The sequence below is a fragment of the Calidris pugnax genome, unplaced genomic scaffold (genome assembly GCF_001431845.1).
Source record: "Calidris pugnax isolate Ruff unplaced genomic scaffold, ASM143184v1 scaffold506, whole genome shotgun sequence".
Lineage (NCBI taxonomy): Eukaryota > Metazoa > Chordata > Aves > Charadriiformes > Scolopacidae > Calidris > Calidris pugnax.
The window spans coordinates 103,780-131,685 of NW_015091519.1; the positions used below are offsets into that span (position 1 = coordinate 103,780).

The window sequence follows — 27,906 nt, forward strand, 5'->3', positions numbered from 1 at the left end:
CGCAGCTGGGGAGGGAGGGGTGGCGGGGGCTGAGCTGGGAGGGGGGGGGGGGGTGGTGGTGGGGGGGGCGGTGCGGGGGGGGGGGGGGAAGGCCGGCGACAGCGGGACATCTTCCCCCTCACACCCTGTAGTTGCTTCTCCGCCCTCCCGGGGCTGTTGTCATCGGTCCCATGGTGTGTGCTGTCCCCTTCCCGGTGACAAGGATGGCGTTGGGTCCCTTCTCCCTCCCCTGGGCCCTCCCTGTTCCCTCAGCTGGGCCCTTACCCCCGAGACGGGGGAGGGTGGTGGTGGGGGATTGGTAGATGCCCTTCTCAAAAATATCTATTTAGATCCAGCCAAAGCTGCCGTGACTGAGAAATTTGTAACCTGGGAGAGGGTAAAGGTGAGGGGGGGGCCTCTACCTGGCGAAGGGATGGCCTGATGTCATCAGGCTGGCACATGGAGCCGCGGCACCTGCTTCATGTTGCTCCTGCTTCTTCCTCACGACAGGAAAACCTGCACCTTGTGAAAGCAGGTTGAAGGAAAGATTGTTTAAGGGCTTAAAATGCAGCCAGAGTCGAACGGCATCGTTTTGTTTTCCTCAGCTTCCCGATTTTTAACGCCCTCCCCAGGAACGAGAGAGGCTCCCGAGGTCTAAGCTCTGGCGTGGTCCTTCCCTTTTCAGCTCCAGCAGGGTGTCGGGGGCTGCAGGCTCGCTTAGTTCTGATTAAACCATCCAAAGCAAATTTTTGGGCTGTAATAATATGACATTGAAGGCTATTTTGCTTAATTCGTTGTTCAAAGGGTTACTTTTTCAGCTGCTTTGTCCAAACGTCATGGCCTTTGCTTTAAAAAATATTGTGGAGATGGGGGAGGGTAAACTCCCCGTTCACCAGTGGTTTAGGTTTCTCTCTGTGGCTTCTTTTTTTTTTCTTTCTTTTTACTTTAGAGTGAATGTCAATGCTTTTATACGATTTCCTCTTTAGTTTCGTCCTGTCGGGATCAAAGCAGGAGGGTTACAAGTAAAACTCTACCTGATGGCCCTTAGATGAGCTTTCTGCTACTTGGAAATACGCTCTCTCCTTTCCTTTTTGCAGGAATTAACACTTGCCATCTGCATGTTCTGCGCTCTGAGCTGCTGTTGTGAAAATATCTGGGAACAGTGGCATGGGGGAGGGAAGGAGTGGAAAAGAGTGGAAAAAATTTATGATAATATACTTGATAACGCAGATTGAACTCTAGTGAATAGTTGTGGTTTTTTAAAAATATAACTTCTGATCAGTGTATTGAAAGGTGTGGTGTTGGGTTTTTTTTTTTTGTTAAACAGATTAATATGTGTTTATCCTAAAAATGCATGATGTAGGAGAACTAACGCTTTTTAATGTTAAGGTTATTGGGGAAAAGTATTTTGATTACAGCCAGCAATAGTGAAATATTACTATTTTTATAGCTACTTCTAAGGACAAAATGAACCAATAAAAGACAAACAAGAGTCAGTTTGATTGTACCTGTTTACCCTTGCTTCCCTAGGTGATAATCATGACCTTTCCTACAAGGCTGCTCAAATTTATTACTTGGAGAGATTTCAAAGAGAGTTCCTGTGAATTTTGAAAGTTCAAAATCCCCTGGAGAAGGAGAACTCGATGCTCCTGCAGGAGAGGAGCTGCAGGGCTCGGGGCATGGGTGCTCTGGAGATGCTCTGTAGAGGATGGAAATGAAGGAGGTGACAGTGTTGTGGGACGGGAAGGCGAAGAGAAACCAGCAAGTCCAGCATAAGGAGGGGTTATTTGTCTTATGCCCTTGTATTTCACCACAATCCTAGGACATGAGGTCTCTGTAGGTTTGCTGTGTATCAGACAGCTTGACAAGGAGCTGTCTCTGTCTCACCCCTTCCCCACTCGCCATTTCGTTGGCCTTAGGGATTTTTGCTGCCTCTGATCAAGGAAAAATCTATGCGCTACATTCACAGCTGTGTTTAGCTGTGGGGAGCTTTTGTCCTCTAGCTTAATTGAAAATTACTCACTGTAATTAATTCTTAGAGCTGCGCTCTTCATCTTTTTTGATTTGGGTGTATGCGCTAACCTCTTCTAAAACTGTAACTGATTATGGGCTGGGGCGTGGGTGGGTGGAGGAAACCTGATCATATGATGATGATCTTGTTTTCCTCTTCTCTCATAGCAATATCGAGCATCTTCATTAATGCTTATAGCAACAGCTCACTGACTAGATCTTCTTCCTTTCCCATTCTCTCTCCTTAATTGCTGTGTGTTTACTTTTGTCTTGGAGGCAGGAGGCACTCGCCTTTTGTTTGGTCTTCATTGGTAAACTATGTGAACAATTAGTCATTGTTCTATATTTTTCTCCCTTTAATTCCTCTTCATCCACTCTCTAACTTTCCTATTGTACTTCCACATCTGCCTTGAGTCTCCTGAAAGAGTCTGGCTCCTGTAGAAGCTTTGTCAGAGCAGTTGTCTCCAAGAAAACTGCCTTTCTTTAGAGCAAACGTTAAAATTTTGGACCTAGGTTGTAGTAATGATTTTATCTGCTTGTCCTAAGTGGCTTTATAGCAAGAATGTGCTACGTGCACAGAGTGGCAGGAAAATGAAGTGTGCTCAGCTCAATAGCTGAGCATTTGTTGTCCATCTCAGCAGAAGAGGTTTCAGTGTAAGTCTGAGGGTCACATATTAGCCCAGCAGCTGGTGGGAGAAAACAGCCTGATTAAGATCCTGACCTACTTAATGAAAAATACGGTTCTAAAGAAAGATTCACAGCTTTGCCTCCAAGTCAGAGTAAATAATGGGTGCCCTTTTGCTTTCCCTGTTAGTCCTCACTCTAAGAATGAAGCCTAAACTCAAACTGTTGGCTGCTGGTTTATTAATTAGCCCTGTAGGATCGTTGGCAAGAGTCCTGTTCCTGGACATCCCTGGTGTAGTGTAGCTTTGCCCACCTTCAATAAAGATATGGAGGAGCATTCGTACACAGACTGGTCCTGGGCTGTGGTCTGTGCTTGTTGCAAAAGCACTGTTAGAATATCACATGGAGGGGAAAAAACTTGAATTAATTCTCCAGGAGCTGCTTGTGCTGCCCCTTTCCCTGTACTCTCATTTTATTTTATTAATTCATGGACTCAATGTCAGTGTATTTATGCAGCACGAATAGCTTCCTACTTGCCAACAAGGTGGCTACAGCATGAATAGCTTCCTACTTGCCAACAAGGTGGCTTGGTTGGTTTTAGGGCTTTTTTGAAGTGCCTTTCAGTGTTCTTTAAACTTTTGTGACACTTAAGATGCGTTTCAAGAAGAAATGGACTTGGTAGTTAGAGAACAATGGCCTGCTCCTGTCACTTAATGGGCAATATTTTTTTCTTATTAAGACTTTGAAGTGAATTTTTAAGAATAAAACTGGGAAAACAGAGTCTAGGAGTTGGCCACAAGTGAGAAGAGAAATTCTTCAAAAATACGTGTATGTGTTGCAAGTTCTGATATTAAAACATGGAAGACAAAATTGTGAATTCTTGAAATAATTGATTTTGGGTAGACTCAGGCACAAACCCTATCTTGGTCCAACCAACACAACTGAGAGCGGATAAACACCTTTGTGAAGTGGAGATAGCTCTGAAAAAAACAAAGTACTGTGCTCTAGTGCCTCTTCTAAGACATTAAACTACCTGAAGTCCATCAGGATGTTCTTGGAACTTGTACTTCATGATGTTATTGTCTGTATTGATAAATTAGCTCTATTGCTGTCTGTGTTGTCATGGAGGCTGGAAAGGAGGTTGCCATTCTGTGTTTACACACTATAATTTTCAGATATCAGAAATAAGACTTGAGCATTGAGACTTGCTTTGTATAATTTGGCTTTTCCCTGTGTTAGATATATCTGAGTTCATAAATTCTGTATGATATAGGATATTTTGTGTGGTTTTTTTTTTAACTGCTGGTCTAAACTGGGTAGTCTAATAATTTTAAATTTTTTATTCTGCATCAGATCATGAGAGAATTGCAGAAAGAGGGTAGTCTCAGCCTTCCTTGTTGCTATACTCCCCCCTTGCTACCTGCCTGAGCTGGCACAATATTCATTTGGGGAATGGACCCAGGGAAGCCGGGGGGGGGAAGGGAGTGGATTTGTTATTGATCAGAGTCACTGCAGCTGCATAAATGTTTTTCCTGACACAAGAAAGGGGCCAGGGCATTAGCAGGAACAGTCTGGGAATGTGAAACTGCCTCCTTCAGCAGCAGCGAGCTGTAAAGCATTACTACAATAAGTTTCAATCCAGTTTATTTAAAAAAGACATGCGGAAATGGCTGTAAAAAAGCAGTTATGTAAGGTTTTTTTTTGTTTATTGTTTTGTATTGGGCCAATATAAAAGAGGTGGTTTGTCTGCTGGCCCTGCAGCACCCAGCCCTGGTGCCTTCCACCCACCCGAGTTCCTCTGTGTAGCTCTCAGATTTATTCATGGATACGCTTTATATAGATATATTTCTATATGCACATCGTATATACACAGACATATTTAAAGATGCTTAAATATAAGGAAACAAGGACAGCAAGGAGCAATCCCAAAAGATGCCAAAAAACATAGCACCAGCTGGAAGAACCAGCCAAGGAGTTCAGGAATCAGGAACTTTATCTACTTAAGGTGGTGGTGGGATGGTGACTCTGTTCATGGCTGTGGGGAGCTTCTAGCTACCTGTAGGACACTGACAGGCTATGGAGGTGGTGGAATACAGAGGTGGTAGGTGGTGTGCCTTCTAGTTCAGGAATCAGGAACTTTATCTACTTAAGGTGGTGGTGGGATGGTGACTCTGTTCATGGCTGTGGGGAGCTTCTAGCTACCTGTAGGACACTGACAGGCTATGGAGGTGGTGGAATACAGAGGTGGTAGGTGGTGTGCCTTCTTGGCTTTGGGGAGCTTCACGGTGTCTTTAAGGCCATGATGGGGTGTGGAGATGGAGGGTGGGACAGAAATCTTTAGTCCTTGGGTGTGAGGAGCTTCCAGCTGCCTGGAGGCCCATGATGGTGTATGGAGAAGGTGAATGGTGTGGAGATCCCTTTGTCCTCAGCTGTAGGAAGCTTCCACTTGCATGTAGGACTCTAATGGGGTGTGGAGATGGAGGGTGGTGTGGGGATCCCTTTACCTATGTGGCCTATCTCTGTGGCCTCCTCTGGCCCTGCTCCAACAGGTCCATGTCTCTCCTGTGCTGAGGACTCCAGAGCTGGACCCAGTTCTCCAGGTGAGGTCTCCCCAGAGTGGAGTAGAGGGGCAGAATTCCCCCCCCTCACCCTGGTTCTCCAGGTGGGGTCTCCCCAGAGTGGAGTAGAGGGGCAGAATCCCCCCCTGGCCCTGCTGGCCACGCTGCTGGGGATGCAGCCCAGGATATGACTGGCTGGCTGGGCTGTTCTTGGTGCACAGAGCAAAATTATTTCACAGTTCACTCCAGAGAGAGGGAATGGAGGTAGACCCTGGCTGGCTGGGCTGTTCTTGGTGCATGGAGCAAAATTATTTACAGCTCACTCCAGAGAGAGGGAATGGAGGTAGACTGTACCTAAAATGTTCTTTCAACTTGGCTTCCTCCACTGTTACGAGCTCCCTACCAGAAGAAGCCGACTGTTATGGGGGTGGTGTGGCTTATTGAGGGACCAGGATTTGGGAACAAAACAGACCAAGCCAAACAACAGGATGCCCAGGAGCCAGCAATGGGGCCCTGGTGGCCAAAAAGGCCAAGGGCATCCTGGGGGGCATCAGGAAGAGTGCGAGCAGCAGGTGGAGGGAGGTCATCCTGCCCCTCTGCTCTGCCCTGGGGAGGCCTCATCTGGAGCACTGGGACCAGTTCTGGGCTCCCCAGTTCCAGAAGGACAGGGAACTGCTGGAGAGGGGACAGCAGAGGCCTACAAAGATGCTGAGTGGCCTGGAGCATCTCTCCAGCAGGTCCAGAGAGGTGATTCTGCCACTTTGCTCTGCTCTGGTGAGACCTCACCTGGAGTCTTGTGTGCAGGTCTGGAGCCCTCAATAGAAGAAGGACATGGACCTGATGGAGAGGGTCCAGAGGAGGGCCACAAGGATGATCAGGGGGATGGAGCACCTCTGCTCCGAGGACAGGCTGAGGCAGCTGGGGTTGTTCAGCCTGGAGAAGAGGAGGCTCCGGGGAGACCTAATAGCAGCCTTCCAGTACCTGAAGGGAGCCTACAGGAAGGCTGGGGAGAACCTGTTTAGAAAGGCCTGGAGTGACAGGACGAGGGGCAATGGCTTCAAGCTGGAGGGGAACAGATTTAGACTGGAGATGAGGAGAGGGTTCTTCACTGTGAGGGTGGTGGAGCACTGGAACAGGTTGCCCAGGGAGGTGGTTGAGGCCCCTTCCCTGGAGATATTCAAGGAGAGGCTCGACGAGGCCCTGGGCAACCTGGTCTAGTTGGGGGTGTCCCTGCTGACTGCGGGGAGGTGGGACTAGATGGCCTTTGGAGGTCCCTTCTGGCCTGGGCAATTCTATGATTCTATGATTAAACTCGGAATGTAAATGTTCCCACAGTGGGTTGGCAGAGACAAGAGGTGTTGGGTGGAGAACCTTCTGCCTCTCAAGTAGAGTCCCTACGGCCATGTGTAGGGGCTGTGATTTGCTCTGCCATCACCTTTCCTGCTCCCACCCCAGTAACTAATGAGTAGATGCTTGCCTCTGCTTACCCAACTGATTTTCACATAAAAATATTAGGGCTGTTGTTGAGTAGAAAACAAACATTTCTTGCTTAATGAGAGGAAATGAGAACCTACAATTTCCAGGAGAAATTGTAAATAAGAATTTAATGCTGGTGCTGAGGTGTGTATGGAACGTGGTTAGCAGTGCCATGGCCAATGCTCCCTTTCTCTTTGTTAGGAGTTCCCACAAATAAATACTCTGGTGTGTTTGGCTTTTAGGGACTCCCCTGATTTTATTTGAAAAAAAAAAACCTAAAAACAAGGCTGCCTGGCAAAGCTTGATGAACCTAGTTCATGGCTGTCAAGTTTACTCAATTCTAAGCAAATTTGAGATGTCTTTTTTTTTTCCTAATTCTTCCAGGCTATGTATGCGAAGAGTGTCTGCAAAACAAAAGATGATTGCTGTGAGAGTTGTAAACTGCCACTTATTTTGACAGGATATTAGCTTTGAAACCTAATGCTGGCAGTAAGTACACATTATTAACATGATTGAGAGGGAAAGAGCCAGTAAGAAATACTCAGCTAATGCCCTTGTCCTTTTAATTCTCCAGTTGTTTCCGATTATGATCCTGATGAGCTACAAAAAAATAAGTGTAGTTCTGTTTCAGTAGGCAACTGTGGAGTACATATGAAACTGAAGATGAAGAAACACAACGCTGAATTCAGCAGAGAATATATATTTTTTTTGTTTAATAAAACCTTAAGCCTTTTTTATATGTGTTTATGTTGCAGAGTCTCAGCTGCTACATTGGAGTGCAGATGTGGGACACGAGCCCACAGTTCTGCTCTACATCTCATTCTGGCAGTAAATTTTTATAAGATTCACTTTCTAGAGATTTCATCTATATATACATTTGTGTAATAATTTTATAGAAAAAATAATGCAGAACTTATTCTCTCTTTCTGGTGCTCACGTAGGTGTAGAACTATGTTCAGATGCCCACGTAGCGGCCTGTCTGTCTCTGTCCTAAGTGATTCTTGTTTCCATTCCTTTGTGACAATGAATCTGAAGTCCTGAAAGGGGGGTTCTGATAGTCTCATTCTCTCTCCTCCCAGCTTGTTAGTAACACAAAACCCCACTCTGTGAGAATGAGAGGACTACCTGAATGAGCTTGGTATAGTCCCCTTGAAACTGGATAGGAGAAGGCTGCCTGACCTCTTGTTGCTCTTCACTTCCCACGTATCAAATGGCAAGCCTCAAAGCTATTTAAAAAGTAAGAATGCTTCACAAATTTACATCTTGAAATGGTAGATAAATGTCTCTGAGGACACTCGGGTCGTGTTTGTAGGCGCTGCTGCGTTGGGAAGCAGACAGTTGAGGGCAGAGCTGCTATTCAGGGGAGGGGAATGGACCAGAAGGGACATTAAGTTAAATTCAGTGAAGGACAGGCTGCACTTGGGAAGGAGGAACACCCTGGCAGTCTCTGTAGGTAGAAGCCAGGGACCTCTGCTGACACTGGAGGAAATAGACAGCATCCTGGGCCATTGTGGGGAAGGAATTATCTCCCTTTACCCAGCACTTGTTAGCCTGCATCTAGATACCCCATCTGGTTTTGAGCCCTGCGGTACAAGATAGATATGGACAAACTGGTGCAAGTTCAGCAGAGGGGCTCCAAGATGGTCAGAGGTTGGAGCACTCACCCTTTGAGGTCAGACTGAGGGAATGGTGCTGTTTCTCCTGCTTATCCTCTCCCTGAGAGCCACAGCTGGAAACCCAACTCCAGCCCAGTCACCATCCAGAGGCACCTCTTTCCTTCCCTGGCCCCAACAGTGGATGTTCAGGTAGTATGAGCCTCTCCTTCCAGGCCTCTGGTCATTGCCACCTTATCTGCCACCTCCTTGTGTGCTGCCAGTGGCCAGGACCCTTTCCCCACCCGGAGCAGAAGGAGTTCCATCTGTTGCTTCTTGATTGCTGCCTTGTCCTGACCTATATATATATATCTTTGTGTATGTGTGACTGCAAGGAGTAGGACCCTGTGGTGTGGTGGCCACTTGTCAGATGTGTGGAAAGCTGTTTTGCATGTGGCAGAGATCCCCCCATCCCTGTAGGATGTGGGTTGGTGTGTGGGTCTTTCTTCCCTCCCCAGTGCTGCTCTCTTCCTCACCCTCTTTGCCTTTGGGAGGTTTGGTCCTGGTGGGCTTGAAGGACCCCGCTCTCTGCCAGAAGCTGCCCAGGGAAGTGGTGGAATCACCATCCCTGGAGGTATTTAGAAGCCGGGCAGATGTGGTGCTGAGGGACATGGGTCAGTGGTGGGTTTGTCAGTGTTGGGTTGATGGTTGGACTAGATCTGAAAGGTCTCTTCCAACCTAGGTGAGTCTATGATTCTATAAGTCATCCTCTGAAAGCCAGTAGCAGCGTTGAGTCTATGATTCTGTAAGTCATCCTCTGAAAGCCAGTAGCAGCGTGGGGCTTGGAGGCTTTGAAGGGTCCATCTCTACCTTCTTTGGGGAAAATCAGTCCTGCTTCTGCCAGACATCCTGCTTGGTGCTGAGCTGAGCTCAGGCCTGTGCAGACACATTCCTATCGCAGGAGATAGACTCTGTCAAACTATGGTACTGCTCCTCTTCTCCCCCCTCCTCCCCTAACCACTTCCTAGTGTGGGGTAGCATCCTCAGCCTGGTTACTGGGAGGTATGATCTGGACAGGGTGGAGAGTTGGGCAGAGAGGAACCTAATGAAATTCAGCAAGGGCAAGTGTAGGGTCCTGCACCTGGGGAGGAATAACCCCATGGACCAGGACAGGTTGGGGGGGACCTGGAACTTGATGATCTTTAAGGTCCCTTCCAGCTCTAACCATTCTATGATTCTACCAGCTCTCCAGAGACAGACTTGGGAGTCCTGATGGCCAATGAGTTGCCCACCAGCCAGCAATGTGCCCTGGTGGCCAAGAAGGCCAATGGTCTCCTGGAAGGCCTCAAGAAGAGTGTGGCCAGCAGGATGAGGGAGGTCATCCTGCCCCTCTTCTCTGCTCTGGGGAGGTCATATTTGGAGCACAGAGTCCAGTTCTGTTGGTGGGGTAAGGCTGCAAGTATTGAGCTCACCCTCCCACACTGATGTGGCACTTGGTGTCCCCAACCTGCCATCCCTGACCTTCTCCACTGTCCTCGAGGGCTTCAGCAGCTCTTCCAGAAAGCCTTGTTGGCCAGTAGTGCAGGGACTGGGCGTGCTGGGTGTGGATACTGAAAGAAATGCTGTTTTCATATCACTGACATCCACGTACTTCTTGCCTTCAGAAGCAGCACCGAGTTCTGTGGGCTCTTCAAACCACTAAATCCATGAGAAGAATTTAGATTGCTTTGTTGGAGCCACTGGGGACTCAAGGATATCTTAGAGCATTGCTTTTATTGAAGAATGACTATTTTTTTTATATCAGCCAGCCTAGTTTAGTTCTGCTTAAAACAGGAAGCTTTAGGCAGTCTTGTGTTGGATTTTTTTTTTTTGTTAAAAGGATATTAAAAATAATGTCCAAACACTGTAGTTGATAATCTCTAAGGAACTTCTCTTTTGCTTACGCTGGGTTTCTGTGTTGTGATTAACAGGGTTTATTGACAGATTCATCCAGGCAACAGTTGAGAGCAGGCACTTCAGCTGGTCTGTGTTTGTGTTTCGAAGCTAATTGAGTTTGGTGCTGACACCACGCTGCTGCCTTGCTTGGCTTCAGCAGCTGGAGAAATTCTTTCCTAAGCAGTGATCTGTTATAAATGATTTGTGCTGCCGCCTTGCTTGGGGCTGGAGAAATTCCTTCCTAAGCAGTGATCTGTTATAAATGATTTTTGAATACATTAATGAGCTACTTAAAGCTGCTAGGAAGCCTCTCACCTCAGCGTCACGTAATTGCATCCATAGGTGGGATGGATGATATTTCCTTGGAATTCAGAAGTACGGTGGGGTGCTGCATGGCCTGATTAATCTGATTTTCCCTCTGGTGCCTCCTGCTTCTCATGGCAGGAAACTGAGTGTTGGTGGAGAGATTGACTGTGCTCTGATGCCAATCACTGCAGAAAATATGCTTGGCCTAAAGGACTTTCTTCTTCATAACCCCAGTCTCTAAGGTTAAAATCTTGTTGCGTGTTTTAATGTTACAACTATTCCGGTTTGAAAAATGAACCTTCATAAGAGTTGCTGTGAAACTTCTGGATTTATTACTTTATTTCGTAACTCTTAACACAGAACAGCAAAAAAAACCACCCTGTATTTTTAAGAATTTGCTATAGGGTTAAACTTCAGTGGTGGAAACTCTCATGTTTTAGTCCCACCTGACTGCAGTGCCTTTTGAAATTCTCAGTTTAGTATGGCAAATATGTTCCTACTGAAGCAGGATTTGCAAGAAGCTGAACTGGTCCATGGGCTTTGAAGCTCCAACTTGGAGAAAAACTGGAAAGCAGGAAGCAATGAAAAACAGTAAGGATCATGCCAAGTTGTGCCAACAGCTGTCTTGAGATCTGTCTTCTGATCACAGAATGACAGAATGATCTGGGGTTGGATAGTAAGGATCATGCCATGGGCAGTTGTGCCAACAGCTGTCTTGAGATCCGTCTTCTAATCACAGAATGACAGAATGAAATGGGGTTGGAAGGGACCTCTGAAGATCATCCAGTCCAACCCCCTGCCAGAGCAGGGCCACCCAGAGCAGGTCCCACAGGAACGTGTCCAGGTGGGGTTGGAATGTCTCCAGAGAAGGAGACTCCACCACCTCCCTGGGCAGCCTCTGCCAGGGCTCTGCCACCCTCACAGTAAACAAGTTCCTCCTCATATTTAGATGGAACTTCTTATGATCATGTTTGTGCCCATTTCCTCTTGTCCTGTCCCTGGGCACCACTGAAAAAAGACCAGTCCTGTTCTCCTGACACCCTCCCTTTAAGTATTTACAGATGTTGATCAGATCCCTCCTTAAGAGAGATGCTCCAGCCCTCTAATCCTCTTTGTGGGCCTCTGCTGTCCCCTCTCCAGCAGTTCCCTGTCCTTCTGGAACTGGGGAGCCCAGAACTGGTCCCAGTGCTCCAGCTGGGGCCTCCCCAGGGCAGAGCAGAGGGGGATAATGACCTCAATGCTATTGCACGTGTAACTCAGAGCGTGAGACAGATTATCACCACATCCAAATTTACGATGACCTCAATGCTATTGAACATGTAACTCGGAGTGTGAGACAGATTATCACCACATCCAAATTTACACCCTAGTCCTGTAAAATACCTTCTTTATGTTACCCCAGGAGTTTCAGGTCATATGTGGAAAGCTTTGAGATTTTCTTCGTTATCTTGTAACCTCTTTTTTTCCTCCTTTCTTTCCTGATTACAGGAAATTTTAGCTGAGTACAACCTGAGCAAATTAAAAATGTTATTTGGAGGCTATTTTGGCTGGGTCGTTTTTGTTCCCTAGGAAATAAATAAGGTAATTTCAATCAAAAATGCACGTTAGTGTATTTATAAAAGAAATATTTCTGCTACTGCTTCGGAAAAGTGTTGCAAAGCTCCGGACCATAAACTGTGTCATGTACTACCCGTTACTCTGTGTTTGCAGGCAAGCAAAACAGCGTTATCCTAAAAAGCTATTAAAGATGCTGTGTAATTTAGTAACCTTATTTTAAAGCAAAATGATGTATTGGGTTATGATAGTGTGAAATGAGGGTTTCATGTACTCTTGCCTCAGACTCTCTTCCCATTAGTCATTTGTTTCTTGGTTGGCTGCCTGTGAACAGCTAAAGGAGAAGTTTTCGCTTCTGGGATTTAATATTTGTCATGCCTCATTGTTTTTGTTTTATTTTTAGGTCTTTTTTTTAGCTGTGCTGAGTAATGGCTCGTTTTGGTTGCAGAGTCATCTGAGAGCCTGAACAATAATGGCTTGCCGTTTTATTTTATAGCACAAAGAAATTAAAATTTATTTTAAATTCACATATCTCATCCTGCTAGTCTTCGAGATCTGTTATCAAGCTGTGGGAAGAGTTTCAGATTTTTCAACAAAATTTTATTTTTTTTTTCCTAATGAAAGCGTGCAGCTCGTATCATTGTGCTTTTTCCAGCGTTTTTCAGATCCTCCTGAATAACCTCCCTCTGTGCAGAGCATGTTCCAGGGAGAAGTTTTATTATTATTTTTTTTTCTAATGAAAACGTGCAGCTCGTATCATTGTGCTTTTTCCAGTGTTTTTCAGATCCTCCTGAATAACCTCCCTCTGTGCAGAGCATGTTCCAGGGACCAAGCCTGGCTGACCTCTGTTTTAAATGTCAGGGCTGCTTCACCCTTGCCTTTCAGATTCCATTTGCCTTCTTTAACCCTTCCTTGGACCCTGCTTGAAGCAACACCATTTTAGAGAAGCACTTTTCCAGCCCGAGCTGTACTATTATGCAGCTGGAGTAATTATGTTTTACAGCTGTGCATTGATTCCTTCTGCACAGTCTGTTGTTGGCGAGCCTGGCTGGGTTGTGCTGTTTACAGGAGCTGTGAAGTGTCTTGACCTAACTGAATTTCAATAGACAGGCTAAGTTTCTTGATGACTAAATCAATTTATAAAGCCTTCAAAGTCCCTATGTTATAAAATAGAGGTACTTATTCACCTAGTTCTCTCAAAACAGCATCCCATGGGTGAATTGCTCCCTGTTTTATAAAAGTACACACCTCGATATTCTTCTGTTGTTGTTTTACTTTGTCAAACTGCACTCAACTTCTCTCACTTCCCCTCAGGTCTACATCCAAGATAGTGTGGTTGATATTACCATGACTATCTCATTCTAATCATCATAGTTAATTAATATGTTGGTGGACAACAGGATGCCCAGGAGCCAGAAGTGGGCCCTGGTGGCCAAGAAGGCCAAGGGCATCCTGGAGGGGCATCAGGAAGAGTGTGAGCAGCAGGTGGAGGGAGGTCATCCTGCCCCTCTGCTCTGCCCTGGGGAGGCCCCAGCTGGAGCACTGGGTCCAGTTCTGGGCTCCCCAGTTCCAGAAGGACAGGGAACTGCTGGAGAGGGGACAGCAGAGGCTACAAAGGTGATGAGGGGCCTGGAGCATCTCTCTTAGGGGGAAAGGGTGAGGGACTTGGGTCTGTTTAGTCTGGAGAAGAGAAGGCTGAGGGGGGATCTGATCAACACCTCTAAATCCTTCAAGGGTGGGTGTCAGGAGGACAGGGCTGGTCTTTTTCCAGTGGTGCCCAGGGACAGGACAAGAGGAAATGGGCACAAACTTGAATATAAGAAGTTCCGTCTAAACATGAGGAGGAACTTATTTGCTTTGAGGGTTGCAGAGCCCTGGCAGAGGCTGCCCAGAGAGGTGGTGGAGTCTCCTTCTCTGGAGACCTTCAAACCCCACCTGGACACATTCCTGTGGGACCTGCTCTGGATGACCCTGCTCTGGGGTTGGACTGGATGATCTCCAGAGGTCCCTTCCAACCCCAGATCATTCTGGGATTCTGTGGTTAAAATTTTCCTATTTTGTCCCATTGTTTCCTAGCCTTGGTGTAGGTGAGGGTGCAGAGTAACTATGAAGACCAAACAGAGTGTGTTTTATTGTGCACTTAAAAGTCCAGAGCTTTAACAGTGATGGAAATTTGGAAAAATACTGAAAGTAGGTGAGGGTGTAGAGTAACTATGAGGACCAGAGTGTGTTGTATTGTGCACTTAGAAGTCAATAGCTTCAACAGTGATGGAAATTTGGAAAAATACTGAACGAGGAGAAAAAGACTTTAGTAAACAGTGTCTCTTACCCACCCTGCTACATGACATACTGTGTGCTGCATAGGATTGACTTTAAAACACTGCTTTTTCTAGTGTTGATTGTAGCATCGAAGCATTCCCTACCATAAGGTACATACTTGAATTAAGCCTTTGGAGATGTGTATAATCACTCCCTCAGCTGAAGGAGGAATGGTAATAAATGGCAATAACAAACACCTGCATTCTTTCATAAATGCAATGACTCCTGAAAGTGGAGTGGGTTTCAGATCACAATATTTGCTTCCTACTGTTCTGTGTTGTCAAACCTTCTCCTTGTTGTGTGGCCATTCATTTTAGTCACAGGTTTTAGATGATGATAAAGGCATGAGATGGCAACACTTCTGAAAATGTTCTGTCCTGACTTGCCTGGTGTTTGTGTTTCTTCGTTGGTACAAGGAGCCCTCCTGTGCAGATGAGGAACTCCCTGCGTAAGGTATTCTGAGGTGGCCCTGGCACCTTTGTCCACCTTCCTGCCATGATTTTGCTTGTCTTGGGCCTTTTTCTAGGCATCTGGTGTCGGGGTGCTGCTTCCAGTAGCCATGCAAGTGGAAGTGAAGTGGTGTAATAGCCAGCTGCCAACAATACCAGAAAGAAGGAGTGACTCTGGCTCTTCCATATGAACCACAAGACTAGTTCATATATTGATATACATCAAATTAACTGATTTACATAGCCTTTTATTTTGAAAAGTTCTTCTGAGCGGGTTAGTGGGTGTATATTTTGCTGCTTTTGGGGGCAAATCATAAAGCAACTGCTCTCTTTGTGTTCTCTGACCAACAATAAAGTTATGTTTTGCTGACATGAGTAGTGCTTGGGGAGCAAAATGTTTTGGTTTTTTTTTCTTTAGAATGATGCTACCTCTTCAAGATACATCCAGTGATTTCTTAGGAGAATTCTTTGTTTAGTGGCTGTATCACATATTGTGTGTAAAACGCATTTTTTCAGAACTTTTAAGTAATTGGGGAAATTTGTTTTTGATTCTCCGGGTTTTACCAACAAGATTGAGACCCTCCAAAGTCAAGTTAAAAATCTAAGTTTGGAGAACAGAGAAAGTGGCTGTTACAATGATGGATGTGATACTTACCTTCAGAAATAGGACTTATTTTTCAACCCACTCATATCCAGTGTATATGCTGTGAAGGGAAAAGTGTCAAAAATGGATTTTTCTGACAGAAATATCTATCTTTATTTGAGAGTTTGTGATAAAGAGGGGCTTTGAGACTCTTGTACCCGCCTCACTAACGATTAATGTAACTTGAAAAGACAGGCTTTATTTTTGGTTTTACAATGTCAGCTTTATTTTGCTGTGCCTGTTTACAGACTTTTCCTGCGGGTGGGGAGGAAGGAAGCGCTGCTTTGAAGTTAGGATTTTTGTCTGTCTTCCAGCAGCATGGATTGAGAATTAACTTGTGTTACCTGCCTTGGAAAAACCTGTTCTAAAGTCTGTGCTCCTCACTTACAGGCTTTGTGGAGCTGGAAAGCGGATTAAAGACTGGGCAAACACATCAGCATATCATCAGCAGCAAGAAATCTTTTATAAATAAGGATGATACAGAAAAGAGAATATGGCAGAAAGGAGAGTTACAGTGACGGCTAATTTGTGTAGACAGGCATTTTATAGGATAGGAAGAACTTGTAGCAGTGCAGAACTAGGAATTATTTAAAAACAATGAGCAAATAGAATTGTTGAATGGTTTAGGTTGGAAGGGACCTTAAAGACCATCCAGTTTCATCCAGGGACACCTCCCACCAGAGCAGGTTGCTCCAAGCCCCCTCCAACCTGGCCTTGAACCCCTCCAGGGATGGGGCAGCCACAGCTTCTCTGGGCAACCTGGGCCAGGCTCTCACCACCCTCACACCAAACAAGTTCTTCATAATACCCAATCTAAATCTCCCCTCTTCCAGTTTGAAGCCGTTACCCCTTGTCCCATCACTACATGCCCTTGTAAAATCCCTCCCCGGCTTTCTCGTAGTTCAATTTCTGATTTCAAGAACTAAATGAAGACCTTAATCTTCTTTTGCAGAACCAAAAAACGAAAGAACAGATTGAAAGCTTGTTACAGAATGGAAAACATAAAGAGTTACGGGACCGTCTGTGCTGCAGGTTGACCTTTGGGACTGCCGGGCTCCGCTCCGCTATGGGAGCTGGCTTCTGCTACATTAATGATCTTACGGTGATCCAGTCGACACAGGTAAGATGAATCACAGAATCACAGAATCTTCTAGGTTGGAAGGGACCTTAAAGATCATCTTGTCCAACCGTCAACCCAACTGACAAAAAAAGACCCACACAACAAACAAGGAGCATCATCACTAAACCATACCTCCCAGCACTTCATCAACCCATCTTTTGAACACCTCTAGGGATGGTGCCTCAACCACCTCCCTGGGCAGCCCATTCCAATGCCTGATAACCCTTTCAGTGAAAATTTTTTTCCTAATATCCAGCCTGAACCTCCCCTGGTGCAACTTGAGGCCATTTCCTCTTGTCCTGTCGCCTGTGACTTGAGAAAAGAGACCGACCCCCACCTCTCTACACCCTCCTTTCAGGGAGTTGGAGAGAGCAAGAAGGTCTCCCCTCAGCCTCCTCTTCTCCAGGCTGAATAACCCCAGCTCCCTCAGCCTCTCCTCATAAGACTTATTCTCCAGACCCCTCACCATCTTTGTTGCCCTTCTCTGGACCCGCTCCAGCACCTCAATGTCTTTTTTATGGTAGGGGGCCCAAAACTGGACACAGTACTCAAGGTGAGGCCTCATGGGAGAGGAGGAAACGATTTCACACTAAATACTTGGGTCGTACAGGGCACTGCTGAAATACAAGCTGAGGGAGAAACACAGCAGCCATTCAACAGGAGGGTGAGGGCATGAAATTGTTAGTGCTGGAAGAAAACAAAGTAGTTTGAGCAGGTTTAATTGACATCCTAGGAGGCAGAATATAATCACTTCCGCTGGAATTTGGCTGGTAGTTAAAGTCTATTATTCTGCTCTGAAGTTGGAAATCCTTAGCTGTCATAAAAACTTGTAGTGTTTGTCAAAAGCTAAACAAAAAAAGCCTGAATAAAATCCAAAAAGCAAACCTACTTCCCAACCAAACAAGCCTTTTGTTTCATTTTTAACCAAGGTTATGAGTAACTCTACAAAAATAGCAGGTTTTAATAAGAAAATGAACAGGAATTAAGATGAAAAAGCAAATGTAGACTGGCTGTGAAGAACATCTGTATTGTAAATTGTTTAACTTTGGGGGAATCCTTCCAGTAACACTGGTTGTGTTACCTACAACTGAATTAACAACGAGAAATACAATTTTCTGGACTTGTTTCTTTGATATCTTTTACCTTCCTTTTTTTCCTTCTGTTGAGTTTGGTCTTTAATGCCAGAAGAGCACTGAAAGATAATCAGACTCTTCTCCATTTCTCTCCTTGCATCTCTTTCAAGCAACATTAATGAGTTGTATGTGTGTTGATTGTCCAAATAAATTAACCTGTTGATTAATATAAGGCTTCCTCATCTCTGCTTCTCATTGAAGAGCTGTTTGGTTCAAGGGCAGATGATAGATTCTTTCTCAAAGAACTTGGTCTCCAGTTGTCTCGTTTCTTTCCCCACCTTCTCAGTTAACACCTTTGGAAGGAACAGTTGATGTTGATTTAGTTTTTGATCAAAAATGATCAATGCTTCTTTTCTTCATTGTTACCTTGTAGTGGATTTGTTCTTAAATTTGTTTATTGTACAGTACCTGACTGCTTTTCCACTGATGTGTTCCTCTCATAATTTCCCCCCCTCAAACAAGTAGATTAAATAACTACTCTTTACAACTAAACTTCATAAGAAATTAATTCAAAGTACATTTGAAATTGATCTGATATTATCCAGACCTTGAAAGAAGAGTCTGAGTTTGTTTATATAATCAATTAACATTGATTTATCTGGGGTTGTAGTCCTGTTAAACTGTCATTCCTGACTTCAGCTGTCATTCTTGCGCAGACTTTATTATGATAAATATTAAGCAAAAGGCAGTTGGATTCTTAATTTGCAAAATACAGCTTTCTCTCACCTCAGTGAAGGTGGTGGGAGGCAAGAAAAGAGAAGTGTTGAATCCTTTTGAAAATGAACAGAGTGAGTCAGAGAATGGATGTTCCCTATTTCCTTATGAATGTATAAAATACAAATGGGTTTGGACTGTGCATGTTAAACATACTTAAGGTGGGAACAGATTGGATGTTTAAGTCTTGACTGTTAAAAATATAATTAACTGATATATTTGTAACTATTACACTTGGAAAATCACTAAAACATTCTCGTTATGACAAACCTACTGAATCTTATGTACTTTGTCAAGCACTTTTTTATAAACAGAGCCTCAGCCATGTGATAAAATGTGTTTTATTGCATGATTTACAAAGGATTGATACAATCTCTCATTTAATACTGTGTACTTCAGCGTTTTAAAATAGTCATCTCTTTGCAGGTTAATGCTCCGATACAAACCCCGCAGTAGATATGACTGAAATAATTTGTTTTCTGTTGGCTCGTTTAGAACTTGCAACAGCCAGGATTTTATTCAGCTGGTTGCCATACTCTGGTGTCTGACTGGTACAACTGGACCCAAACTCTTGCGGTGAAACCAAATTCCAGTGTCTGTTTATACAGGCTTTAAAAAGAATATAAGTAACATGTTGGAGCTCATTCATAGCATTTGAAACCCAGCCTTGCATCTGACCAGTTTTTTCTCTTCTTGGGTCTGTAACAGAAAGTTTGCTTTAGGTTTCTAAGCTGAACACATTTTAGAATGATGCTTCCTTTAATTCCAGCCTTTCAGAGCTGATCAGACCAAACTCATCTGCTACAAACACCGTACTGGTATGAAGAAAACTTATTGATGTGGTACATGTGGTCCCCACTGATCCAGTGGGAACAAGTTGGAGAAATGAAGGGTAAAATGGTCTTAAAAACTAGTAGTTTGTTGCCAGTGATGGAATTGTTAAGAGCAGCGAAGTTGCTTTAAACAATTCCATTTTTCTTTGAAGCTGAGCAAACATCTTGATAAGGCAGAGGAAGTTAATAATAGTCACTTTGCTTTTTTGGCCTGTGCAGGCTGTTGGATTTGGAGTTGCTGGTGCTGCCTTTGTGTTTCCAGGCTGGTGAAATCCTGACGGAGCTGGGATGGGCTGACTGATACACATTCTTGGCAGAAAGCAAAAAGTTTCATTTTGGTCAGGGGAGAACGTGTTTGCAAGTTGAGTTTCACAGGCATTGCTGGTTTCTGAAAGTAAGAAACCGGGTTGTATTCAATTGCTCCCTCTCTGGAGCTTCTATTTTTAGTTGTTTATTAAAACAGTATCTCAAGTTAGGAAAAGCAATCTGTCGTGGAGACACAATCTCTGGGAAGCGGATTAGAACTTGTTTTGATCTAAACTGCACCAGATTGAATCTCTTTGTTTGAGTATTCCTGTTTCAGAAGCTAAAGGCATTAACAGTTTTGCTGAACCGAACCTGAAAATGGGCAACTCTGTCTCTCTATTTGTCCCCCCCTGCTACAGGAGTAAATGGCCATTCAAAAAAGTAGAATTTAGCGTAACTAAAGTATTTCTGTCAATTAAAATAAAGCTTAATTAAGTTGCATGCTTAAGTGCATGCTGTGTTCTTCATTTGTGTGATTATATTAATATATCATGAAAAGTCATGTGCCAAAAAGGCACAGAATATCCTGAAGTTGCTTTTGACTCTTCGGAAGGGCACAAACTCTACATTTTCTTGCTCAAGTATTGCTCTGTCCTGCTGAACCAATTGCTTTTATTAATAGGTAATTAACCCATCACTGACCCTCCACAATGCCAAAACCAGTCATCTTTGTGTCATTGTTATGCGTTTCCTGTTGCTATATAAACAGAGCTAAAGATAATAGTTGAAAAATTTAAATACTGGACTTCATTAAGCTGTTACTCTTTTGATTTCATCAACCAAAAATCTTTCCATCCCATTCTTGGTGCCATCATTTTCACCGAAATTAATCGTTAGGGCCTGGACGTGCAAGAGGATTATTTAAAATATGGCAAACTAGATCTGTCTGTGAATTTTATATAGGGAAATCACCTGAACTGTGCAGTGGTATAAAAATTTGTAATACTTCAGTGCACCTAAAGAGAATTTTGTCTTAGATCCACTGGGGTGGTTACACATTTGCATTTGCATGCTGACACTTATTAGTAAGTTATTAATTATCACCAAGTCTATAATGGCAGGATGTGGACTTGGATATCTTCAATTTAGAAGCAGTAGCTATCCCAGGAGAAATTAGATGGGGGACACTATCAAAACCTGAGTCCTGTAAAAAGGAAATAGAAATTCTTTAAATTGAGAAACTTATTAAAGAAAGGACTTACCCCAAGAGGTGTTGGAGCTGCTGATGGGCCTCTGAGAAAGGGAGAAGGGCACCTGGAGGAAAATAGGTATGAACTTGAGCAGAGGGTTCAGATAGTGAAGAGACTCTGTATTCACTTCCTCTCACTGTCATTTTTTATTTATTTTAATTTCCTGCAGCTTTAACAAAGGTGTTTGGATGGTAAACAAGCCCAGTAGGGTTGGACTGATGTCAGCTGTGGGATCTTTGTTCTCATACTGCGTATCACGTTGTCTTCATTTGAAGCAAAACTTCTCCATGGCAGAAAGTAAACACATTCCTATTTTTATTCCAATGAAATCTTTGAGCTCTGTCAAACAGTAAAACTGGTTTAAGAGGATGTCCTAGGAAAAATCTTACCTCAACCTTTGAGGAGAGCATTATTTAGATTGTAGTGGCATCCAATAGGGTCCTAATTCTGTAAGTATTATTTTTCTTCATGCAGTTTCTTGATGTTTGAGCAACAAATACAGATAAAACTCTGCGATGTGCTCTGATCTCAAGATAAATAAGCCTCGATAAAAATCTGTTGATGGTGCCATGGCACGGCTTCCAGTTCCATCAGTATTCAAAGAGTTTTCTTTATTTTAAAGTTTTTCTGTGAATCCTATAGAAACACTACATCAGTGGCTGAAATGGTTCTCCAAAGAGATTCCAGTATCCGCTTGTTCACGTTTGAAGCACATTCTTTGGTGGAAAGGGAAATAACCATTAAAAAAAAATTGAGCTCAGCTGAATTTCATGGGTAGAAGCTTTCCAGCTGAGAGATTGCTTATTGGGTGATATCGAGTCAGATGCAGATAAGGACATTGCAAAGAATTGCACTTAATATTGGAGGAAAAATCAGTTTAATTCTAGTACAAAACGTCCCTGTCCCTTTTATCCAGAGGAAGCTTGTGCCCTCATAAGAGGTGACATTTATAAGATAAGATCAGCGGTGGTAAGTTTTCTTCTGGGGATGTTTCAACACTTATTTCTCCTCATCCTCAATGTGTTTTGAAAATTTACTCCCTTCCTCTGCTCCCCTTTCTTCATCCTGATCGTGGTCTTCTCTCATTTCTTGCCATTGGAAATAGTCTGTCGCGCTCTAGGTGGGGCCTCCCCAATGCCCAGTCCAGGGGGATGATCACCTCCCAAGTCCTACCTACCATGCTGTTCCTGACACAGGCCAGGATGCTGGTGGCTTTCTTGGCCACCTGGGCACACTGCTGGCTTATGTTCGGCCAACAGTTGACCAACACCCCCAGGTCCTTTTCTGCCAGGCAGCTCCAGCCACTCTGCCCCAAGCCTGTAATGTCCATGGGGTTGGTGTGACTCAAGGGCAGGACCTGGCACTTGGCCTTGTTGAACCTCATCCCATTGGCCTCGGCCCATCCATCCACTCTGTCCAGATCCCTCTGCAAAGCCTTTCTACCCTCAAGCAGGTCGACACTCCCACCCAACTTGGTGTCATCTGTGAACTGAGGGTGCACTCAATCCCCTCATCCAGATAATTGATAAAGATGTTAAAGAATCACAGAATCTTCTAGGTTGGAAGGGACCTCAAAGATCATCTTGTCCAACCGTTGAGAGAACTGCCCCCAATACCAAGCCCTGGGTTACACCACTTAGTTGACTTAAAGAGTAATGAAGAGAGAGGCATGGACTTGATAAATCCTTTATAATACCAGTTCTTTGCAAATGTGGAATGTAAGACCAGTCATTTCACCAAAGAATTTACTGTCTAAATGCACAAGAACGTTAGGCAGGCATTAAGAAGTTGATATGCCCAGAGAAAAATTTGAATGTGAAGGTAAATTTGGAATATTAACATCTAGCTTGAAATCACCAAATGTTAATACAATATTCTTAACACTGTTCTTTTATATTACACATCTGATTTAAGCTTGCTTGGGGGAGAAGAATTCTACCTGCAGCCTACTGTAACCCAATATTTTGGTACCTTATTCTAGTATTTCCACATTGGGAATATTTTACCTGGAATGCTTAAAATGCAAACTTCCAGTGATGCCAAACTATGCTCTTTGCAGAAAGGGGAGAGGGAATCTCTGAAAGAACTACTTTCTGAATTTCATAAGGAATCTTAATTCCTTGTCATTTGGGGAGCAAAACACGTGTTGTAATGGTGTGCTGTACAAAAAATGCCAACCCAGTATTAATTTATTTAGTTAAGTAGTAGTTAATTAGTGTAGTTAATTGTTCTAACATAGTCATTTTATTTTTATTTATTTTTGTCAATAATTTAATATTCTAGGGCTATGAAAGTTCTTTTATAGCAGAGCACAGAATCTACTTTCTCTGTTCCCCCAAAATCTCCCTCTCCAGGCTTTCCTGTCCTTTCTCAGATACGTGTGACCACCAGGCTTTGGCATAAGGGTTTTAAACTCATCTGTTACACTGTGTTTGCAAAGCTATTACCTAAATGGGGTTATTCACAGCTTAAAAATGTGCAAGTGTCAGAAAAACATTCCTTTCCAGCCACACAAAGCTGGGAATTCAGAGTTGGTGGCAGCTCAGTCATCGTGTTTCACGTGTCAAAGGAGCAAATTGTTTCTCAGCTACGGGGTTTTCTTTTGTCCCCTCGGGATGACACCCAGTTCCAGGAGTGCTAAAATCAAATTGAACCTCCCCAAAAGAGGGGTTTTAATTGGATCAGTGTGTTTATCCAGCACTATTAGCAGGAGCACCCTTTTCTTTCCATCAGCTCCAGTGCCGAGGGAGGTGACAAACCTTCCGACTCTATCCCCTAATTAAATTGATGTAAACCATTGTGATACACAAGCAAAATTTCAGTAGCTCCGGCTACAAGCTGAGCTCTCAAACTCTTCAGTGGTTTCACGTTATGTTTGATAAGTGCTATAGTGAAATTCTGAGTAACTGAAACTACAGTTTATCTCATGGGAGATAAGGAAGCAACTATTAATGCTTATCTGTAAAAATAAGCGAGCAAAGCGAATTTACACTATTTAATCTCTCATCTGTTTTGGCTCTGATACTTCCCATTAAGCGCTGAGCTGTGTATTCTTGAAAAGAAGAGTTTCATATCAAAGTTACCTGAAAGAGAATGTGTTTCCCTGCTGCTTGAAAGGAAAAATTTGGAAGAAAGGCAAGGTTTAAAAACTCAGCTGCCGTTACTGTTTCTAAACTTTCTGGACTAAGAGCGTGCTGGTGTAAAGTGCATTTTAGGGATAGATCTGCCCCATGGATGTTGTCTGAAGCTGCTGAACAAGGCTGGCAAACAAGTTTTGCTGTCTGGGATACTGAATCCTTTCCCAGACCTGCTGTTGCAGACATCTGGCACTTCAAACTTTCTGGGAGGTTGGTTCTGTCCTTGAATGAAGGACAAGTTTCACACCAGTCAGTTCTGTGCCTTTGATTTTGATATTGTTTATTTATGTGGTTGACTGAATTGCCTTATGCTTTTCAAGTCAGAAATAAAAGCTCTGTCTTGGGTTCTATAACTTGGAAACTGTATTAATTGACTGTGTAAACTGTACTACTTTTAGTGTAAGGAAAGAAAAAGGGATTTAAGGAACAAGTGAAATGAAGGTTACAGTAATGCCATCTGGTTGTTGGGCTGTCGTGGGGAGTTGGGTTGACTGGATCTTTTCTTTTTTCACCTTGGTAGACTGGCAAAGCTCACTGCAGCAGTCCTGCTGGCTAAAGATGTCCCTGTCTACTTCTTTTCCACATATGTCCCTACGCCGTTTGTGGTGAGTCACCTTCTCCTTTATCTTGTTGATAAATCCAGGTAACGGAGTATTTGAAAGATTACTAAAAATCAGAACTAGCAAATTTTTATCAAATTCTGTTATTTAAGCAGAAAAATAGAGGTTGCTGGGTACATTTGAAGAGGTTGTAACAAAAATGTGGCTGAATTTTTCTGGATGCAGATAGTTTGTGGACATAAGACATCAGAGTGAAAGAAATGAAGAATTGCCTCTACTTTTCATCTCAAAACCTCCCAGAGCTTTCTGTTTAGTCACAGAAACCTTTTCTTGCAGGGCTTTAAATCTTCATTTTCTATCCTGCAAGCTTTTCTAGTGTGCTGTGTAGGCTGTGGATCTTCTTTCGAGGGGAGGACCAAAAGGACTGGATGTTCTTTAGCTTGGAAATACCCGTAACTTGTTTTTTCAACAAGCCTTTTGGGGAATTCCTTCATTCTGTTTCAACCTGTTTTGTCTTTCTCAAATACTAGTGTAATCTGAGTGTGGACTTTCTTTAGTTGGCCAGTTAACAATTGTGTTTATGTCATTGGTAAATAGAATAACGTTCCAAGGCAAGAGAATAGAAGCTTTCTCTCTGTTACAGGAAACGGAATGATGAGTGTTCACATAAACAATTTTTCAAATAAACTGGTGAAACTTTGAACCAGTTCTCCTGTAGCATCCTATTGCATAACTGTCCTAATAATATAATCTTACCTGTATCAGCTGTAGAACTCTTGTGTAAATTGACTTTTCTGGGTTTCCTTTGTAGCCCTATGCTGTTCAGCAGCTCAAAGCTGTGGCTGGTGTGATGATCACAGCGTCCCACAACCGAAAGGAGGACAATGGGTACAAGGTAAGGCTTGAACTTGAAGTTCCTAGCCTGTCACAGCCAGTTGCTTTCCAGTATTACCTACTGGAAATGCCTTAGGCATTTGGCTGCTTCTGGAACACGTGTACAGTAGAAGGAGAAATTATTTCAAGTAATTCATCCTTCTATAAACAAAGGAGCAAATTGTTTCTCAGCTACGGGGTTTTCTTTTGTCCCCTCGGGATGACACCCAGTTCCAGGAGTGCTAAAATCAAATTGAACCTCCCCAAAAGAGGGGTTTTAATTGGATCAGTGTGTTTATCCAGCACTATTAGCAGGAGCACCCTTTTCTTTCCATCAGCTCCAGTGCCGAGGGAGGTGACAAACCTTCCGACTCTATCCCCTAATTAAATTGATGTAAACCATTGTGATACACAAGCAAAATTTCAGTAGCTCCGGCTACAAGCTGAGCTCTCAAACTCTTCAGTGGTTTCACGTTATGTTTGATAAGTGCTATAGTGAAATTCTGAGTAACTGAAACTACAGTTTATCTCATGGGAGATAAGGAAGCAACTATTAATGCTTATCTGTAAAAATAAGCGAGCAAAGCGAATTTACACTATTTAATCTCTCATCTGTTTTGGCTCTGATACTTCCCATTAAGCGCTGAGCTGTGTATTCTTGAAAAGAAGAGTTTCATATCAAAGTTACCTGAAAGAGAATGTGTTTCCCTGCTGCTTGAAAGGAAAAATTTGGAAGAAAGGCAAGGTTTAAAAACTCAGCTGCCGTTACTGTTTCTAAACTTTCTGGACTAAGAGCGTGCTGGTGTAAAGTGCATTTTAGGGATAGATCTGCCCCATGGATGTTGTCTGAAGCTGCTGAACAAGGCTGGCAAACAAGTTTTGCTGTCTGGGATACTGAATCCTTTCCCAGACCTGCTGTTGCAGACATCTGGCACTTCAAACTTTCTGGGAGGTTGGTTCTGTCCTTGAATGAAGGACAAGTTTCACACCAGTCAGTTCTGTGCCTTTGATTTTGATATTGTTTATTTATGTGGTTGACTGAATTGCCTTATGCTTTTCAAGTCAGAAATAAAAGCTCTGTCTTGGGTTCTATAACTTGGAAACTGTATTAATTGACTGTGTAAACTGTACTACTTCTAGTGTAAGGAAAGAAAAAGGGATTTAAGAAACAAGTGAAATGAAGGTTACAGTAATGCCATCTGGTTGTTGGGCTGTCGTGGGGAGTTGGGTTGACTGGATCTTTTCTTTTTTCACCTTGGTAGACTGGCAAAGCTCACTGCAGCAGTCCTGCTGGCTAAAGATGTCCCTGTCTACTTCTTTTCCACATATGTCCCTACGCCGTTTGTGGTGAGTCACCTTCTCCTTTATATCGTTGAACCATCCAGGTAACGGAGTATTTGAAAGATTACTAAAAATCAGAACTAGCAATTTTTTATCAAATTCTGTTATTTAAACAGAAAAATAGAGATTGCTGGGTACATTTGGCTCTTCCAAGAGGTTGTAACAAAAATGTTGCTGAATTTTTCTGGATGCAGATAGTTTGTGGACATAAGACATTAGAGGGAAAGAAATGAAGGATTGTGTCTACTTTTAATCTCAAAACCCCCCAGAGCTTTCTGTTTAGTCACAGAAACCTTTTCTTGCAGGGCTTTAAATCCTCATTTTCTATCCTGCAAGCTTTTTTAGTGTGCTGTGTATAGTGTGGATCTTCTTTCGAGGCGAGGACCAAAAGGACTGGATGTTCTTTAGCTTGGAAATACCCATAACTTGTTTTTTCAACAAGCCTTTTGGGGAATTCCTTCATTCTGTTTCAACCTGTTTTGTCTTTCTCAAATACTAGTGTAATCTGAGTGTGGACTTTCTTTAGTTGGCCAGTTAACAATTGTGTTTATGTCATTGGTAAATAGAATAACGTTCCAAGGCAAGAGAATAGAAGCTTTCTCTCTGTTACAGGAAACGGAATGATGAGTGTTCACATAAACAATTTTTCAAATAAACTGGTAAAACTTTGAACCAGTTCTCCTGTAGCATCCTATTGCATAACTGTCCTAATAATATAATCTTACCTGTATCAGCTGTAGAACTCTTGTGTAAATTGACTTTTCTGGGTTTCCTTTGTAGCCCTATGCTGTTCAGCAGCTCAAAGCTGTGGCTGGTGTGATGATCACAGCGTCCCACAACCGAAAGGAGGACAATGGGTACAAGGTAAGGCTTGAACTTGAAGTTCCTAGCCTGTCACAGCCAGTTGCTTTCCAGTATTACCTACTGGAAATGCCTTAGGCATTTGGCTGCTTCTGGAACACGTGTACAGTAGAAGGAGAAATTATTTCAAGTAATTCATCCTTCTATAACCTGAACTACACACAGTTTGTTTTGTGACTAGAGCTTAAGACCCCACTGCTTTTGTGTCTTGAGCACAAGTTCTGTTGTGACGTTCCAGAGAGTCTGATCAGCAGCTGAAGAGATGCTTGACCAATCTATGTGTTCACTTCTTAGACTTAAAAATGAGTTTAAAACTAACCTAGAATTTAGGTGCATTAATCCACGCAGCAGGTAACTCTGCTGAAGATGGGTGACGGTTTTAAGAGTTAATGA

At 43.4% G+C, this 27,906-nt stretch overlaps 1 protein-coding gene across 1 annotated transcript in view; it reads left to right on the forward strand.

Annotated features, from left to right (window-relative positions):
- Positions 1-27,516, forward strand: part of LOC106899814 (glucose 1,6-bisphosphate synthase-like) — a gene marked incomplete at its 3' end in the record, with an annotated part of 29,713 nt that extends 2,197 nt beyond the window's left edge. The window contains exons 3-6 of the mRNA XM_014961735.1: positions 16,398-16,565; positions 25,250-25,326; positions 26,574-26,658; positions 27,433-27,516. Coding sequence (XP_014817221.1) covers positions 16,398-16,565; positions 25,250-25,326; positions 26,574-26,658; positions 27,433-27,516 — 414 coding nt within the window. The remainder of the gene's footprint in view (positions 1-16,397; positions 16,566-25,249; positions 25,327-26,573; positions 26,659-27,432) is intronic.
- Between the last annotated feature and the right edge of the window lie 390 nt (positions 27,517-27,906).